Source organism: Notamacropus eugenii, chromosome 1 (assembly GCF_028372415.1).
Source record: "Notamacropus eugenii isolate mMacEug1 chromosome 1, mMacEug1.pri_v2, whole genome shotgun sequence".
Classification (NCBI taxonomy): domain Eukaryota; kingdom Metazoa; phylum Chordata; class Mammalia; order Diprotodontia; family Macropodidae; genus Notamacropus; species Notamacropus eugenii.
The window spans coordinates 217,202,665-217,220,171 of NC_092872.1; the positions used below are offsets into that span (position 1 = coordinate 217,202,665).

Here is a 17,507-nt window from a genome sequence, read left to right on the forward strand (position 1 = left end):
GGGTCCAAGACTGAGCCTTGGAAATATACTCATAGTAGGGACTCATAATCTGGATGAGCTAGCAAAGAAAACTGAGAAGAAATGCTCAGTGGGAAGACCACAGTGAGATATTGTCTTCTCTATATCTTCTAGTTAATTGTGTGATGGTAAAGATATGATCCATTGTGGAATATTTCTTGAGAAAGCCTGCTTCTTCACTCTTAATATCCTCCTCAAGAATGCCCTCAATGCCAGTATAGATTATTTTCATGAAAATTTTATGTGGATGAGAAAGTAGGCATACAGATCAGTAGTTAGTGATGTTCTCTTGGTTATCAATTCATTTTTCTTCATAATAAGGTCAGATATTTTTCACTCAAGGGCATTGGAGAGGCCCATGATTGGCATATACAGGCTGAAACACATTACAAACAAGGAATTAAATAGGAGAAGTCTTTTGAAAGATGTCACCAGAGATGTCAGAGAATCAGAATGCCAGAGTGGATAGAATATTAAACTTGAAATCACTTGATCCACACCACTAATAAAAAGAGAAATGTAAATTAAAACAAGTCAAATTTCACCTTATACCCATCAAACTGGCAAAAATGATAAAAAGAAAAATGTTGGAGGGGTTTGAAAAGACATGCATGCTAATACACCACTGGAGAAGTTGTGAATTTGCCAGACCATTCTGGAAAACAATTTGAAATTATAGAGGTTAAAAGGCACCAACCTATGCATACTCTTTGACACAGTGATTTCAGTACTTGACAGCAACTCAAGGGAATAAATGACAGCAGGGAAGATCTCATATATAATAAAATACTCATAACAGCACTTTTTGAAGTAGCACAAATAACTGGATACAAAGGCAAGCCCATCAATTGGGGGAGATGGTTGAACGAATCATGGTATGTACATTTAGTAGATTACAATTGTGCTTGGAAAGAATTCCAAGAAATATAGAAAAAAATTGTAAGAAGTGATGCAGAATGAAGAAAATAGAAAGAGAAGAATATGCACAATGACCACAATAATGTAAAGTATAACAGCCCTAAAAAACTGTCAAAATGATCAATTTTAATAAATGATCTTAAACGCTGAAGAACTGATAACAAGACATATCTTCATCTTCTTGGCAGGGAAGTGGGATGGTGAATATGTTCTACACTTGTCAGCTGAGATCATTGTTTCAGTTGGCTTTACTTCAGTGTTTTCCTTTATTACTAGCTGTCTGACCCTGGGCAAGTCACTTAACCCTGTCTGCCTCAGTTTCCTCATCTGTAAAATGGGAATAATTATTGTGAACATCAAATAAGGTTATATTTGTCAAATTACCTGCAAACTTAAAAGTGCTATGGAAATGCTAGCTATACAGTCATCCCTTCTACATGGTGAGGGATGTTAGGGGCATGGTGCCCCCGAGATCTGGAAAACCCATGTAAAATTTTTTGGCCCTTCTATTGTACCAGTGAAGAAGTCAGTATTTTTTCCCTTTCTTTTATGGGGTATTTACAGTACCTTATTATAAAATTTGAATTGATATTATGCAATACTATACATATATCTTATGCGTTTCTGAGTTTCTAAACTTTTTCTGTGACATCTGGCAGTTGCATGTCATCTGTGGCTTCCGCAGAACTCCCCCAAAATTCCTACTTAATTTTTTATGCTGACCCATAATATATCAAAACCTTGATGGGGAAAGTTGCTATATGGAAGGATAACTATAATTAGTAGAAGTAAGAGATGACCAGTAGATAGACTGTGTGACCCATGGGTATCATTTTGAATTCAAGAGAATTCAAGGTCCCCCCACCATGAGCACAGCAGTTGGGTAGACCCTACATGACAAATGTTTGGAAAGACATGGACAAGAATTGCCCAGGTATGGATGAGTCTGCATCATTGGAGGCAATACCTACGCCACTGAGATCACAGCTCCATTGGCAAACTGGAGGATATTTCAGATAAAAACATTTTTACCATCTACAGCACAGGGTGGTTGTGAAGAAATCACTTTGGAAACTGTGAAATGTGCTAGCACAGTCTGCAAAGCATTGCCTATCCGTTCTTTCATTTGATCTTCATGACAACCCTGGACGTAAGTGTTATTTACAGATAAGAAGCTGAGTCTTGGGAATGTTAAATGGCTTGCCTATGGCCTCATGCACGCATATACAACCACAGGGATCTATGCACACACACCAGCATGTGCACGGAGCTCTGCAGAGCACAGCTTCCTTCCTCCCCTCCCTCTTCATCACTCCCCTCTACTCCCCATACAGCAACAAACACATGCAATCTAACTTGAACCTCCAGTCTGGGAAACAAGCCCACATCAATATTTTCAACTGCTATCCCTGGAGCTTTTGTTCTTCCCCCAGTGATTACTCATATGTTTAAAATGCCCCTCTCTCAGACCAAGATGTTTAAAGGTCATCAGTTCCCTGATGCTGCTTCCTGCTCTACCAGGGAAGCGGCCACAAGGGCCTTTAACCCATTATTGTGGTCTTTGCAGCTCGTGGAGGATAGAGCTGCCAGGGCGCCTGGCTAATCGGGCTGGCATGGGGGCAGAGTTATGAGGGCTGGTTAAGCAGGACTCAAAACCACAGTTAAAACAAACCCTCCCTCCCTTCCCACCCCACACTCTCTTCTTTTGGACTCCTGAATTGTCTTTTTTTCCCCCGAGGGCTAAGTGCCAGCCAGGGATAAGTACCAAGGGCCAGCTTCTACCCAGCAGGTCCTATTCCCCAGATTTGATGTTGCGTCTGAAGCATATTCGACATTCTTTCATGTTCTTCTAATTTGTACATGTCTTGGTTCTATTTCCCACATAGCTCCCCAGAATACAGACTTGGCACCCCTTATTCTCCCCTGCCAGGGCTTATTAAACTTTCAGTTGTTAAATGAGCAAGAAAGACATGGATTTGGGGTGAGAGGATCTGGCCAAATCCCTGGTCTGCTACTTAGTGCCTGGGTGACCTTAATCAAGTCCCTTAACTTCTCCCAGCCTCAATTTCCTCATTTGTGAAATGAGGGATTTGGACTAGTTCTTCTCTGAGGTCCCTTCCACCTCTAACTCTGTGTTTTTAGGAGAGTTACCATTTGTGTGACCCATTCAGATGCTGACAATAATGTAAGAGATGCAGCCGAAGGTTGGAAAACTTCCTCTCCATTAACCTTGTGATTAAAATAATTAAGGGGTTGAAATCCCAAATCTGGAACACTGTTCAAAAACAGCAGATAGACTCATGTCAGAGCTTCTCTTTATAAGCCCCTCTGTCAAGATATAGATCTAGCCCAGGGATTGTTTGGAGTTAAACCTACCCTGGACACAAGATTTCGTAGGATTGCAGGATTTAGAACTGGAAGTGCTCTTACTGATCATCTAGTACAATGTCATCTTTTTTTTTTAACAGGGGAGGAAACTGAGGATCAGAGAATTTAAGTGTCTTGCATAAGGTAACATAGCTCTTAAGTTAGCAGAACAACTTGCTCCAAACCCAGTACAAACCATGGTAATTCCCAAAGTCCCATGTAATTCTCATCTGGTCAGGCACCAGTGTGTTCTGTCCTGCCCCCAAGAATTCCATTTATCTTTGCTTGCCAGATCTCCTCATCATTCCCCTCTGGAGAGAATCTCAGGTTTTACCATCTGTAGTAGGCTATAACAGATAAGTAGGAGGTAGAAAATCAGGGCGGATGCTGGGAATAGCTATGAGATAACTGATTGACTTCAGATTGACTTGGAGTAGTATGTCAGACCTGGAAGGTACTTTAGAGAATGAGTTCAAACTTTTCATTTTACAAGTGGGGAAATTGAGGTAAAGAGGGGGGAATGACTTACTTAAGGTCATATTAAAAGTCAAGGGCAGAATCTAGTTCTTTTGAGACCTTGTCAAGTAATCTGATACCATATTCCTTCCCCCTCATACAGAGAAACGAGCCCTGACTCAACTCAATTTAGCATTAACCTTGATCCCGGATTATACTCCCCTTACCCAAGCCCAATTCCACTCCAACCAGTGGTGGATCAGTAGTAGGCCGTGGATCAGCAGGGGATGACCCCACCCCCATCCCCACACTCATACCTCTAAGGGGCAGACCAACACAGATTAACATTAAAAAGAACTGCCAGTCTGGAAAAATACCCATTGACAATCCCTGCCTCCAGGGCTGGAGCTGGGAACCTTGGCAAACTATGCCACCTGCCCCGCCCTCTCCCCACTCCCTGTAGGCGTGGGCTGGCCCTTTGGCTGCATAAGGCTTGAATCGCTGCAGCAGCTGCATTAAAAGAAAACTGGAAAGCATCTCAACAGTCACGTTCTGCCCAAGGATCCAGGCCCGGACCCCACCCAGTCTCAGCCACTGCAGCCCCATCAGCCAGTCCCTTCGAGATGGCCAGCAAGAGCTTTCAGGACCTGAAGAAGCAGGCAGAGGAAGCTGCCCAGGAGGCGGGTGAGAGATGATGTCCAGACTGACATCAGGGTAACAGGAGAGAACACATCTCCTGTTTCCTATTCAGGGGCAGGTTCAGGGAGCTTAAACTAGGCTGCTATGTCCAGGTGCTGCTTCCAGGGCTAGTGAGGGGCAAAGGCAGCCTGAAAGTTTGAATCCTGAAAGTTTGTTTCTGCTCTGCTCTGCCCAGCTCTGTGCTATTGGAGAGAGAGAGAGCTGGTCCTCCTTGATCCCCCTCCAAGAGAAGCTGCTCTCTTAAAATGACTGCACCAGTGAGACCAGGCTCCTTGTACTGAGCTAAATGGGACTTGAAAAGAGGAGATACTTTGACACCTTGCTTGCCCTATCCCAGGACCCAAGGGGGCACTTGGGCAGTGGGTGCCAGGGACCATTCCAAGTGTTGATTCAGTTCCTGTCTCCGGAGATGTCCTCTTGAGATGCTGGGAATGTGGGAATCCTTGAGTTTGTCTTTCTTAGTGTTAGGAATTACCTCAATGGTTTGGTTACAAAGTTCCCCAAATGAATACGGTTCTGGAGGAAATCTTGGGAAAGGGCCATTGGTGGGATTCCTTGAGCACTGGGCACCATGAGGATAGGATGACAGCTCTCTGGCCATGCTCTGATGCAAACAGCAAAGCCAAGAGCAAAAAGAATAGAAACTACCAAGAAGGGGATGGGGTGTGGAGGCAGAAGCAAGGATGGGAAAGGACAGAAAGTTTTGTTGCTGATAGTCATTTTTCAGTTGTGCCCAATTCTTTGTGACCCCTTTTGGGGTTTTCTTGGCAAGAATACTGGAGAGATTTGCTGTTTCCTTCTCTAGCTCATGTTTTACAGATGAGGAAACTGAGGCAAAGAAGGTTAAGTGACTTGCCCAAGGACACACAGCTAATAAACATCTGAGGTCAAATTTGAACTCAGGTCCTCCTGACTCCAGGTCCAGCACTCTATCCACTGTGCCACCTTGTTGCCCTTACTTTCCTTAAAAGGTTCCAAGGAAGTGAGGGAAGATACAGCAGAAACCCATGGTGTATGTATGATGGGGAAGAGGGGATGGGGAATGCTGGGATAGATCCTCTGTTGCCAATAAAATGGAGGGAGAGGATATCCAGAAGTAAGGAAAGAAGGAAGCCCTTCACTTTGGCAGCACCTGTAACAGCCACCTCTGAATGACAGAAGCCATCCTGTGTGCAAGACATGTCTAGATTTCGGGGAGCTTGTTTTTTAGTTTTTTGACTCACGCAGAATCCCACATTTGCTAGAATTGGAATTTAGCTGCTCATCCCCAGCCTCAGTCAGGGTGACATTCCTCCCCTCCACCAACAAGCAGCAACTGAGATGCCAATATCTTTGTAACTATAAGGTGCTATACAGATGCCAGCTGAGTCTAGTAATTAATTCCCTTTGGGTAGAAATCTGCCAGCCTCAGGAGGTTTTCCCAGGTTTGGTGTTTGGTTTCTTATTGGTTTCATTCCAGAAGCTCCCCAGGACTTTCCCACTCCCAACCCCCCAAGGAGAATGGGAAAACTTGGCTCTGCTGAAAAGCAGGGTCTCCTGAGGACAGGCTGCCTGCCACTGCTGGCTTAAAGCTGAAATACCATTCCTCCTCCCTAAGTGCCATTTGGCACAGGTTCATTTATTTTTTAAAATGAAGTAAACTCATTAATTCTTCAAGAGGAGATGCTCTCTTGAGATGACTGTAGGCCACCAGGGATATGGCCAAACTGGAATCCCTGACGACAAATAAGGATTCAGGGAAGGACTATCATTTAACTCTTTTAGGGAAAGGTACATTTATTAAGCACCTACTATGTGCCAGGTACTCTCTGTGATAAACACTTTTACAAATATTTCCTCATTTGGTAATCATAACAACTCTATAAGGAAGGTGCTATTATCATCAATATTTTACAGTTAAGAAAACTGAGGCAGGTAGAAATTAAGTGACTTGCCCAGACAACTAGTGAATGTCTGAGGTTGGATTTGAATTCAGGTCTTCCTAACTCCAGGATTAGCTCTTTATGCACTGTATCACCTAGTGGCCCTTTAAGGATTAGTTTCCCCATTAGTAAAACGAGTAGAATTTGTCCCTAAAACTGCCATTCAACTAGGAAGAGGAAATAGAGCTTGACTGAACCCTTCAGTGAACTGATCTGGTTTTGGCCACTAGACCTAAGGATAAAATCAAATTGATACACATTGACTATATGTCTTCTCCCCATGTGTAGATATCTTCTTTATTGGGCCTCCTGCTAATTCCTAGAATCAGAGAATATCACATCTTCAGAGACTTCAGAGATCTCCTCATCCAACCTTTTCATTTTAGACAAGGAAACAGAGATTCCAAAAAAGCAAAATGAATTGGCCTGGGTCACTTAATTAATTAGTGGAAGAGCTGGACCCAGAATCTCGCCTTTCTAACCCCAGGTTCATTCTTGACTCTCTCTGTTAAGTTAAACCCAAGAAGGAGTTACTCACAGGACCAGGAAGGAGATCCAGGAACCCATTTAGGAAAGTATCTTCATGGGAAACATCAGGTTCCTCAGTTTCCAGGGAAGTCTTAGCCCTGGTTAAAGGGCAGGAGTGTATTTTCCAGGGTTAAAGGATTGTTGGATCTAGGGTCAACAGACATGCCCCCTCACATGCCCAGGGATCAGTGCTGGGAGGGTTTCTTTCTGACTCATCCCATCTTCCAACTCCCATTGCACACACAGTGTGCATCTATGTGAAATGTGTCTTATATGGACCAATTTGTATACACTTCATCTCACCCATTAGACTTAGAATTAAATGCTCCTTTTCTTCCTCTTTTTTTTCCTTTCTCTTTCCTTCTTTCTTTCTTTTTGTATCCTCAGATATTAGCATAGTGCCTGGCAAATTGTAAGCTATTAATAAATGCTATAAATGCTCATTAATTAATTGATAAATAAGTCAAAATGCCAGGAATTTTCTTTAAAATTTCAATTCAGCGATCTAAGTCCCCACTACTAAGCCAGGATCAGTGATGAACGCAGATAATACAAAGGCAAAAAAAATTTTAAAAGAATTCTTACCTTCAGGGAGTCTACATTCTATTGGAAGATTAAATACTTGCACAAATCAGTAAATACAAAGGATACATAAAGTAACACAAAGTGACTTAGAGAGGGCAGGAGTACTAACAAAGGCCTTCTATGGGAGAGACCTCCCAGATTCCCCAGATTTCGCACATAAAGATAAGATTGTGCTTAAGAAACCGAAGTTCCACATGACTTATCCCCACCACTGTCCCTCCCCATCCTCTGCTTTACTGAGGACAAAGGAGCTCACCCTTGCAACTCTTTGGAGAGAAGGTGCTTCCTCCGAGCCAAGGTTTTCTTCTTTGACAGATCACTGGGGTGACTATCGAGTCCCCTCAGTGTGGCACTTTGGGGTCAGGTCTGTTCTATAAGTAGAGTAAGTCTAGAGAAATGCCTATTCGAGCCCCCAATTCAGGGTAGAGATAATGGAGTGGCATTACTGGGTTGGGTGCTTGTTTATGTACTACTCTCTCTAAAGCATAAATTTTCTGCCTGGCCTAGAGGGCTGTTTGCCAAGAGACTCAGTCACATCCCATCATTTCTGGCCATTGGTCCAGAACAAAAGGGCCTAGCCAAAAATCCTGAAATTTTCTCCAGCACCCCCAGCCCTGCCCTCTGTGCTTATCCTTCCTCCTTTCATCCATTGCCCAAGCACCTAGGGCCCTCGTGGTTTCCCCTCTATCAGGGAAGATATGTCCAAAAAACTCATTTCTACAAGGGTGTGAGAGGTAGCTAGGTGATACAGTGGATATAGCACTAGACAAGACCTAAGTTCAAATTCAATCTCAAATACTTATTAGCTGTATGACCCTGGTCACTTAACCTCTGGTTGCTTTAGTCTATTGTAAAAGGAAATGGCAAGCCACTCTAGAATCTTTGCCAAGAAAACCTCCTGGATAGTATCAGCATGCTATGGTCCCCTGGGTCAAAGAGTTGGATACAACTAAACAACAACAAGTAAGGTGGGAAAAAAAGACAACACATGGACCTTACCAGGAGGACACATTTTTAAAAGGAAGGGGGAAAAGTGTGTATTAAATGCCTACTATGTTCCAAATACTTTACAATTATTATCTCATTTGGTCCTCATAATAACCCTGGAAGGTAGGTGCTATTATGATACCCTTTATACAGTTAAGGAAACTGAGGCAGAGAGTTATTAAGTGACTTTCCCAGAGTCTGATAGCAAGTAACTGTTTGACAGAGAATTTGAACTCAGATCTTTCTGATTTCAGGCCCAGAGCTCTCTCCACGGTAGAACCTACTTGCCTCAGAGCATGTAGAAGCCATTGCATAACCCAAAGGAATGAATGTCCACTAATAGAATTGCAGTTATCAGGAACAGTGGGGTCCATCAAATTGGGCAGGGAGAAGGGACATCCTCCAAACAGAATGGAAAAAGTGTTTATTAAGCACTTCTTCTGTGCCACAGGTGTGTTAAATGCAGGAAATACAAATAAAAAATAGGCACAATATCTGCTCTCAGCAAGTTTATATTCTTACTGGGGAAGATACTTCATACAGGAGAGATCAGCTTCAAGGCAGATGGGAAAGCCCAGTGGACTTTGGAGTGAATCAGCCAGGTATAGGGCAACACCCAAGGAAGACCAGAGGACTAAGTGTAGCAGGGCGGGTGGGAAGACCTCATGGGTCTCCATCTTATTGGAAGGATGGTAGTTGGTGGCTGCTCACTCATGGAGGTGATGGGTTACCATGTCAACCCTGCATCATCTCTCTCCATTTCTCTGTCTCTACTGGCAGTTCTTTTCACATCTAGTCAACAATATTTGTTCCTGGACCTTTTAGAGAATAGAATGCATAAGCCAAAAAAAAAGAAATTTAAAGTAATCTCTGTCTGCCTGTCTCTCACCCCTTTCCCCCTCCTTCCTTCCCTCCCTATTTCCCTCTCTCTCTCTCTCTCTCTCTCTCTCTCTCTCTCTCTCTCTCTCTCTCTCTCTCTCTCTCTCTCTCTCTCTGTCTCTGTGTGTCTCTCTGGGTCTGTGTGTGTGTGTGTGTGTGTCTTTCTCTCTCACTCACTCTCTTCACCCCTCCTCCCACCTCTTTTTCTCTTCTTTCTCCCCATATATCTATTTCAGCAAATGCAGCAGCAGAAACTGCTCAGCAGGCTGTGGACCAGGCCACAGAGGCAGGACAGAAAGGTCAGACAATGGAAGGGGATCAAATGGTGGATGGGAGGCAATAATGTGGGTGGAGTGGAAGGGTGATGGTGGGTCAGGTAAGGCACTGGTTTAATTAGCAGGGCCCTTCCCTCTCCAGCTAAAACTTATGGCAACTGGGTCTTGATTTTCCTGAAGTTTTCCTGATCAATTGCATTTGACTAAGAACACTCAGATAGGATTTTATGGATTCAGCTACCCTATCCAGTCAGTTTGGCTGTGACAAGCCATATGTGTTCCTAAAAATCATAGTTATGAAAAAATTATGAAATCAAGTTATCAAAAAACCTAATTAAAACCACAAAGCTTATGGGGAAATGGGATTAGGAGTATAATACTCAAAAACTTTATCAATGACATTTAAAAAAAGGAACTTTATAAAAATGATATCATAGAATGGTAACATAGAAATGTATCAGTACTACAAGGAATAATGGCTGCTACTCAGCCTGTGTCCCAGTCCCTACAGGGGTAGGGGATGGAGTGGGCCTGGGTTGACAAAGTTGATGGCTCTGGGGGAGGGAGGATAACTGAGGGGGAGGCAAGACCATTGCTAAAGGTAGGGGGAGAGAGTGTGTAGGTGCAAACCAGCCCATCTCTGACTACAGTTCCTACTATAACAGAAGATATATAACAAATATGGTACTTTTACATTGAAAAAGACCTGAAGTTCGTGGAAGTGGGTGGGAATTATTATGAAATGTTCAGTCTTGTTCATTCTCCACGTTTCTCATAGATATGAGCATTCATAAGCTCCAAATTCATGCTATTCTCTAATTATTTTCCAATATATCAATCACGGTGTAACAAATTGGCGTTTTCAAATCGCACATTGTAGAGGAACTAACTGTACTATTACGGAACATTTGAACGGATTAGGGATCTGTTTCTCCTGCATTGCTGCATCCCTGTCTTAATCTTAGGCCATTCCCCTTGGAGCAGGAAACTAAGCAGCAATGACAGATGATGAGCTTGCTCTTTGTTTTTTGTGCTTTGGCCACCTTCATTCATGGGGAAGGGCTCTTCTAAGAGTTCTTCAGTGAGGCTGGGGGGGTGGGGGGTGGGGATGGTTGGATGGGAGCAGAGGGGGCAAGCATTCACCTTCAACCTCTCTCTCATCCCCAGCTGCGGAACACTTGGTCAAGTCAACCCAGGAGGGCATTGACAAGACAACAGGTCAGGCTGCAGAAGCCATTTCAAGCTTTGGGAAGAAATATGGGTTCCAAAAGTGATTATCTATGCAAAGAAGAAAAGGAGAAACCCCTGTGTCTCCTCAGTCCCCAATCCCCACCTCTTCATCATGACTTTAATTTTAGAAATGCCCCATGGGGTCTGATATCTTATTAAAATGAATTCCTCCCATGTGGAGGGAGAGGAAACTCAAATGTTCTGTCTCCTCTTTGAACTCTTGCCTGGCTACTTCCAACCTTAGCAGCTGTGAACAGAAGTTGATCCTTTAGGGTGAGCATAGGTACGACAGAGTCTTATTGATTTGGAGAAAACATCAGAAGAAGCATATACTGTGCGAGTGCTCTCTCCATTGAGGACTTGTGTGCTCTGGGAATACCCAGGACAGACTGTTTTCCTTTTCTGCAGGTCCGCGTCTGGAGACAGAAAGAGACAGATCCCTCCGTTGGAGGGGTGGGGAGGGAGGTGATAACCTGAGGTTTATAAATGTACTTTGTGTAGAGCTGAAGGTCCAGTAGGAGCAAAGGGAAAATTCTAGAAAAAGAGCATTAAGCTTGGGCCAGGAGACTTGAAAGGGAGTCCTGATTATGCTACGTATTCCTTAACCTTTCTGTAAAGAATTGGGTTAGGCTAGAGGCCTCCCAGTTCTGGCATTCTGTGATACTATAAATTGAGTTTTCCAGATTCCCCACAGGCCAGAGGGACTTGGACTGGCCCAGACGCTCCTATAGCCGCTCCCCAACACCTCTACACCATTGTCCTGACTTGGGGGTTATAATAGGTTCAGCCTCTAAGTCCAGTGCTCTGTTGGAGAGAGTCTCTCTGTTGGAGAGAGAATATGGAGAGAGCCACATTCTCTGGCTGGCTCAGAATGAATGTAAATAGCGACTGTTTCTGGTTTGGCCAGAAACCCTGAGGGTCTTCCCTCCCACATCAATTTTTTTTCCTAGATGTCGTTCTTTGCCTCATTTCACTAAATGGGTGTTGCCTCAGTGAAACTGACATGAGTTAAAGATCTTAGTTTGAAAAGGCCAAGGTCCCCTCACTGCATTCTGGGCCATCTCCAGTTATTCTGATCTATATCTCACCACTGGACCCAGATGGTTCTGGAGCTGGTGATTTTGCATAGCCCTCCTTCACTTAAATCCAATTCACTTACATGTCTTGGCATCATCTCCATGACGTCATGGTCCTCCTCCAGAACAAAGGACAAACAGGAGGAACCCTGCCTCTTGTGGAAGATTTTGGTAATACAGTTAGTTATGTAACTCGAAGGCAGTGAGTCATAGCTTCCCCTCCTCCTTCCCCCTCCCAGCGTGCTCTCTCTCTCTCTCTCTCTCTCTCTCTCTCTCTCTCTCTCTCTCTCTCTCTCTCTCTCTCTCTCTCTCTCTCTCTCTCTCTCTCTCTCTCTCTCCCTCTCTCTCCTCCTCCTCCTCCTCCTCCTCCTCCTCTCTCTTTCCTCCTGCTTACTCTCCTCTGAACTCTTGCTTTGGCTCTTCTGGAATCTTTTTTTTCCTCCTAGACATGCATTACATTTTTTTCTTTTCATTTTTATTGATAGCTTTTGTTTTTTACATCATTTTCATTTCTGGACATTTTCTCCCTTTCACCCTTTCCCCCTCGAAAACAATCTATCACTTATAACCCAGAATAAAAAGAGAAAAGAAAAAGCAATTTGATGAAACTAACCAAAATATCAATGGAGACTGACAGTATATGTCATTTTTTTCTGGAATTCTTTTTGGAATCACCACTTTCTCCTCCTACCTTCCAGCCAGACCCGACTCAGTTTCCTGGGGCTGGTGTTGTGGACACAGACAACCAAACAAGGATAGTAGAAAAATGGTTTAAACCCAGGCTAATCCTTTTCCTCCTTTTCCCTCCCAGACATAGACATTACCACTGAGGTCTGCCTTCAGACCCATTGGATAGAGTCCTATGGCTAGGGGGAGATGATAGAATGGGGTCAAAAGGGGGTTAGAGGAAAAGGACTGAGACACAAGGGTGGACCATGGGAAGAGAGAAGACTGGAGGGGACTCAGGGATGCAAGGGGCCAGGGGAGGGCAGACCTGAGAAACAAAGGATTCTTTGGGCTACAAGTTAGTGTTTTCTGATCTCTCCAAATCTAGCCAAGGATTTCCCCTATATTCCCCCTTCCTTAACACTCTCCTCTAACACACATGAACTGAATTGTCCCACTTCTCTTTGTTCCCATTCCGGGTCAGCAAATCTGACTTCTTTGTAGGCTGATTGTCATGGAAACCTGGGGTGGGGCAGCCGCAGGGGATGACTCACTAGGCTGGTACGGAAGGGTGGGGCAGGACGTGGACTGGCCCCTTGAAGATTAGATGGGAGCTGAAAATGGGACCACATTTAGGATATTATACAGTCCTCTGCATCCTAGTAAACTGTGGCAGGAGAAACCAGTCCTGACCTGGAGGCTGAACTGCCAAGACTATTCCAAATCCCTCACCCCTTCTCGTACCCCAGAACTATCATTTTGAGTTTCCTGGAAGATTTCATTCCCTTCTCAGTTTTTTGAGCTACCTTTCCTGGAGTGAGAGTGATTGTATCCATTTTATAAATTAAGCAGACCAATCCAGAGAGGGGCAGCCCCTTACTTAAGACCACACAGAGAATTAGAACCAAGGACAGAACCCTATATCCTGCCTTTCCAGCCAGTGATTGGGGCCACTCTCTGGTATGAGCTTTTAATAAATAAAATCAATGGCTCACTGGAATTTGTCCTTCATACCTTCATTCCTCCCCTGGCACTCCTAACTTTAGTCCCCACCCCCACCCCCCAACTCCACCTGTTATTCTGAACATTCTCCCCTGGCCAGAAACTCCCTGGACTGGTGACTAAAACTATTTCCTAGAGCTGAGGCTCGAGCTGGATCAGACTAGAGATTTTGAAGCCATAGAGGCTTAGGCAGGTCTTATTCATCAAGTAAGCATCCTGTGTTTAAAACATTTCTGATTGAAACATCCAATATACCATCCCAGGGGCCTCCCCTTACCTGTAGTTCACTCACTCAGCCACTGAGTGGAGACCGTTTCCTTTCCTTTTGAGCCTGGGGATTTTTATATGTACAGTTCTTATTTTGGGGGCAAAAGCCTTTGGCTAATAGAGTAGCCATGAATCTCCCAGTTCAGACTCACTTAGAACAAAAAAGGCACTGCTCTTTTTACTTAAGCACATGTCCTCTACGGGTAGCCTTTCCGGCAACAATGTTACAAATGTTCTATTTGTTGGAGGTTGTTGTACATTAGGTATGATTGTGTGTATGTGTAAATGCATGTACAATGTGTCACTGGACTCTTAACTAAACTCAAGACTTACAAAATAGGCTGTCTCTTACATCCTATTGAGCTGACTGGTCTCATAGCCTATGAATTCCCCTAAACTCCAAGTTTGAAGACAGCAACAAAGTCAAGTGTAGCATGATCCCTTCACCTTCACCAATACTTGGTCCCACAGTCAGTCAAACAGTGAGTCAAGAACGATTTATTAATGGCCCAAGATGGGCCGGGCACTGGGTTAAGAGCCTGGGGATGTGAGGAAAGGCAGAAGACAGGCCCTGCTCTCAAGGGAGACAAATTATAATGATGTACAAAGAAGTTTTACAGGATAAGTTGGCTGTAACTAACAGGGACGGTGCTAGCTAGCATTAAGGGAGATCTTGAAAAGCTTCCTCTAGAAGTGAGATTTTAGCTAGGACTTGACGAAAGCCAGGAGGTGGAGACAGGAGGGAGAAAACGCACAGAGTTGGAAGATGGAGCGCCATGTGAGGGACAATAAAGAGGTTCCAAGTATGAGAGAAGGGGCTTAAGGTATAAAAAGACTGGAAAGGTCAGCATGGGGGACAAGTTATGAAGGAATGTGAAAGCTAAACAGAAGATTTTACATATGATCCTGGAAGACATAAGGAGCCAACGGAGTTCATTAAGTTGTGGGTTGGGAGGCAGGCAGGGCAGTGACATGGTCAGACATGCACTTTAGGAAAATCACTTTGGCGGCTGAGTGGAGGATAGAATGAGGAGGGGAGAGATTTGTGGCCGGGGAAACAGCTAGCAGACTATTACAACAGTCCAGGTGCGAGGAGATAAACCCACAGGGTGGTGGCAATGTCAGAGGGAAATTTTATGAAGGCAAAATCAACAGGCTGTGTCAACACTGGATATGGGGTGGGGCTGAGAGAGAGTGAGGAGTCAAGGAAAACAGCTGAGTGAGCCTGTGTGCTTGGGAAGATGGCAATGCCCTCCCTTAATAGTACTAGCACATAGTAATAGTAATAAAATTAGGAAGAGGGGAGGAACTAAAGGAAAGATCATGAGTTCAGTTTTGGACATGTTGGGTTTAGGATATATGAGGCACCTAAGGTGACAAAGTGGACAGAGCACCAGACCTGAAGTTAGGAAGACTCATCTCCTGAGTTTAATTCTGACCTTAGACACTGCCTAGCTGTGTGACCCTGGAAAAGTCATTTAACCCTGTTTGCCTCCGCTTCCTCATCTGTTAAATGAGTTGAAGTGGCAAACCACTCCAGTATCTTTGCCAAGAAAACCCCAAATGAGGTCCCAAAGAGTCAGACATGACCAAAACAACTCAACAACGACAGGATATTTGTTTAATATGTCCAACAAGTAGTTGGAAATGGAAGTCTGGAGATTAGGAAGTTGGAGGGTTATGGCTGGATACGTAGATCTGAGAAGCAAAAATTTAAAACCCCAGTGTTCAAGGGGCTTCAAAATATTAGAGATCTAACTTTATTCAGCTATATAAACAAAACAATTTTAAAAAACACCCAAAACAATAGTCATAAGTAAGTTAGGAAAATAGAAGGGGTTTGGAGGAAAAGATAATGACTTCAGTTTTGGACATGCTAATGAGACATTCATTTTTGAGATGTCCAATAGGCAGCAGGAGATTCGAGACCAGAGGTCAGCAGAGAGGTCAGAGAAAGATAAACAGATCAGAGAATCATCAATGATGGCACTGAAATCCATGGAAGCAGATGATATCAACAAGCAAATAGCACAGAGGGAGAAAAGAAGAGGACCAAGGGGGACCACCATGATTACTAGGAAAGGACCTCATTGAAGATCCAGTAAAGGTGACTGAGAAGGAGCAGTCAGGTGGAAAAAGAGCCAAGATAGAGTAGTGTCACAGAATCCTAGACAGAAGAACAACGCAGAGAGGTCAAGAAGAATGAGGACTGAGAAAAGACCTTTGAATTTGGCAGTGAAGAGATCACTGGTAACTTTGGAGAGAGGGGTTTCAGTTGAATGATGAGATCAGAAGCCAGACTGTAGAGTTCTACTTAAGAAAAGAGTGAGAGGAAGAGTAGTAGAGGCATTCATTGTAGATTGTAGATGGCCTTCCTAAGAAGTTTAGACACAAAAGAGATGAGATATGGATTAACAGCTAGCAAGCATAGATGGATCAGTCAGGGTTTTTTGAGGATAAAGAAGACACGAGGGTTTTCAGGCGGTAGGGAAGCAGCCAGTAGGCTTGGAAAGAATGCAGATAAGTGATAGAGAAGGGATGATAAAGGGGTACATAATCTACTGAAAAAGACAGAATGGAAAGGGCTCACTTGGGCACCTAAAGGGGTTTGCCTTGGTAAGGAGAAGAGCCAAGTAAAGGCAGAGAGCAGCAGAGGGCATCTGGGTGATTCTAGTTGAGGAGGAGCTTCGGAGAAGAGGGAACTCTTGGCAAATGACCTCATTTTTTTCCAATGAAATATGAGGTGAGAGGGAGGGGAAGCTATGGGAAATTTGAAGGATGAAAAGGCTTTGAAAAATCTCTCTAGTGAATGGGCTAGTGAGTCATTTAGGGATGTGTGAAAGGACTTACTTCAGCAATGGCTAGTTGGGATTATGTAATAGAAATTTGCAGTGGATCCAGGTAGCATAATTTGGGGATTTCTTCCAGCATCATTTGGTAGTGCTTGAATACGAGTGAAGGTAGAAGAAGGTGGGAATAATCCAGGGCTGAGACTTGGCCAGAGAAAGATTATCAATAGGATGGGGGAACAAGGGACTTGGGAGAAGACAATGTAGAGCTAAAATGGTTCACTAAGTTTCACCTTCCCCCACTAAGATGAGGAAGGAAGAAGAATATAACCACTGCAAGGGTGATGGCCTGAGAAAGAACTAAGGGGCTAAGGGATTGGAAGGGGCTTTTGGGAAGTCAAGTTTGGAGTTTCAAGGAAGGAGAAGGGAGAAGACAACAGATTGTGATTCAGATAAGGAGAGATGGCTCCTTTTCTCCTTGTCCACACTCCCAAACAATCTCAGTCCTTCCCTTCTCTCCATGTCTATGTCCTGCTTTATGGACAAAACCATCTTTCCCCCATCATTCCTGCTCTTTAACTGTTCTGTCTAAGGAATGGCAGCTTGCTTCCACCTTTGGCTTCTGGAGATGGCGAATGACTGAATTGCTTACACCTGCCTTGGCCCCTCTCAGCTGTCAGCTAGGGCAGCTTTGGAGCCCCAAGGTCAGGGTTTGGAAACATTCTTGGCTCAGATCCTCTTGTCACTTGTTACTCTGAGATTTTATTTCCAGACACATGTACAAGGACATGCCTACCAGGGCAGACATTCCCTAAATTACTAAGGTATTTACTGCCATCAACT

General features: G+C 43.9%; 1 protein-coding gene across 1 annotated transcript; it reads left to right on the forward strand.

The window, feature by feature from the left end:
- Positions 1 to 4,138: 4,138 nt before the first annotated feature.
- Positions 4,139 to 11,055, forward strand: ADIRF (adipogenesis regulatory factor). Its single transcript, XM_072627289.1, has 3 exons — positions 4,139 to 4,443; positions 9,596 to 9,658; positions 10,802 to 11,055. Exons 1-3 carry the CDS (start codon positions 4,383 to 4,385, stop codon positions 10,906 to 10,908), a joined length of 231 nt encoding a protein of 76 aa, XP_072483390.1. The 5' UTR covers positions 4,139 to 4,382; the 3' UTR covers positions 10,909 to 11,055.
- The last annotated feature ends 6,452 nt before the right edge of the window (positions 11,056 to 17,507 follow it).

Coding starts and splice junctions, on each gene's coding strand:
- ADIRF (XM_072627289.1), top strand. CDS start 4,383: ATGGCCAGCAAGAGCTTTCAGGACCTGAAGAAGCAGGCAGAGGAAGCT. Junction 4,444..9,595: donor GGAAGCTGCCCAGGAGGCGG/GTGAGAGATGAT, acceptor TATCTATTTCAG/CAAATGCAGCAGCAGAAACT. Junction 9,659..10,801: donor CACAGAGGCAGGACAGAAAG/GTCAGACAATGG, acceptor TCTCATCCCCAG/CTGCGGAACACTTGGTCAAG.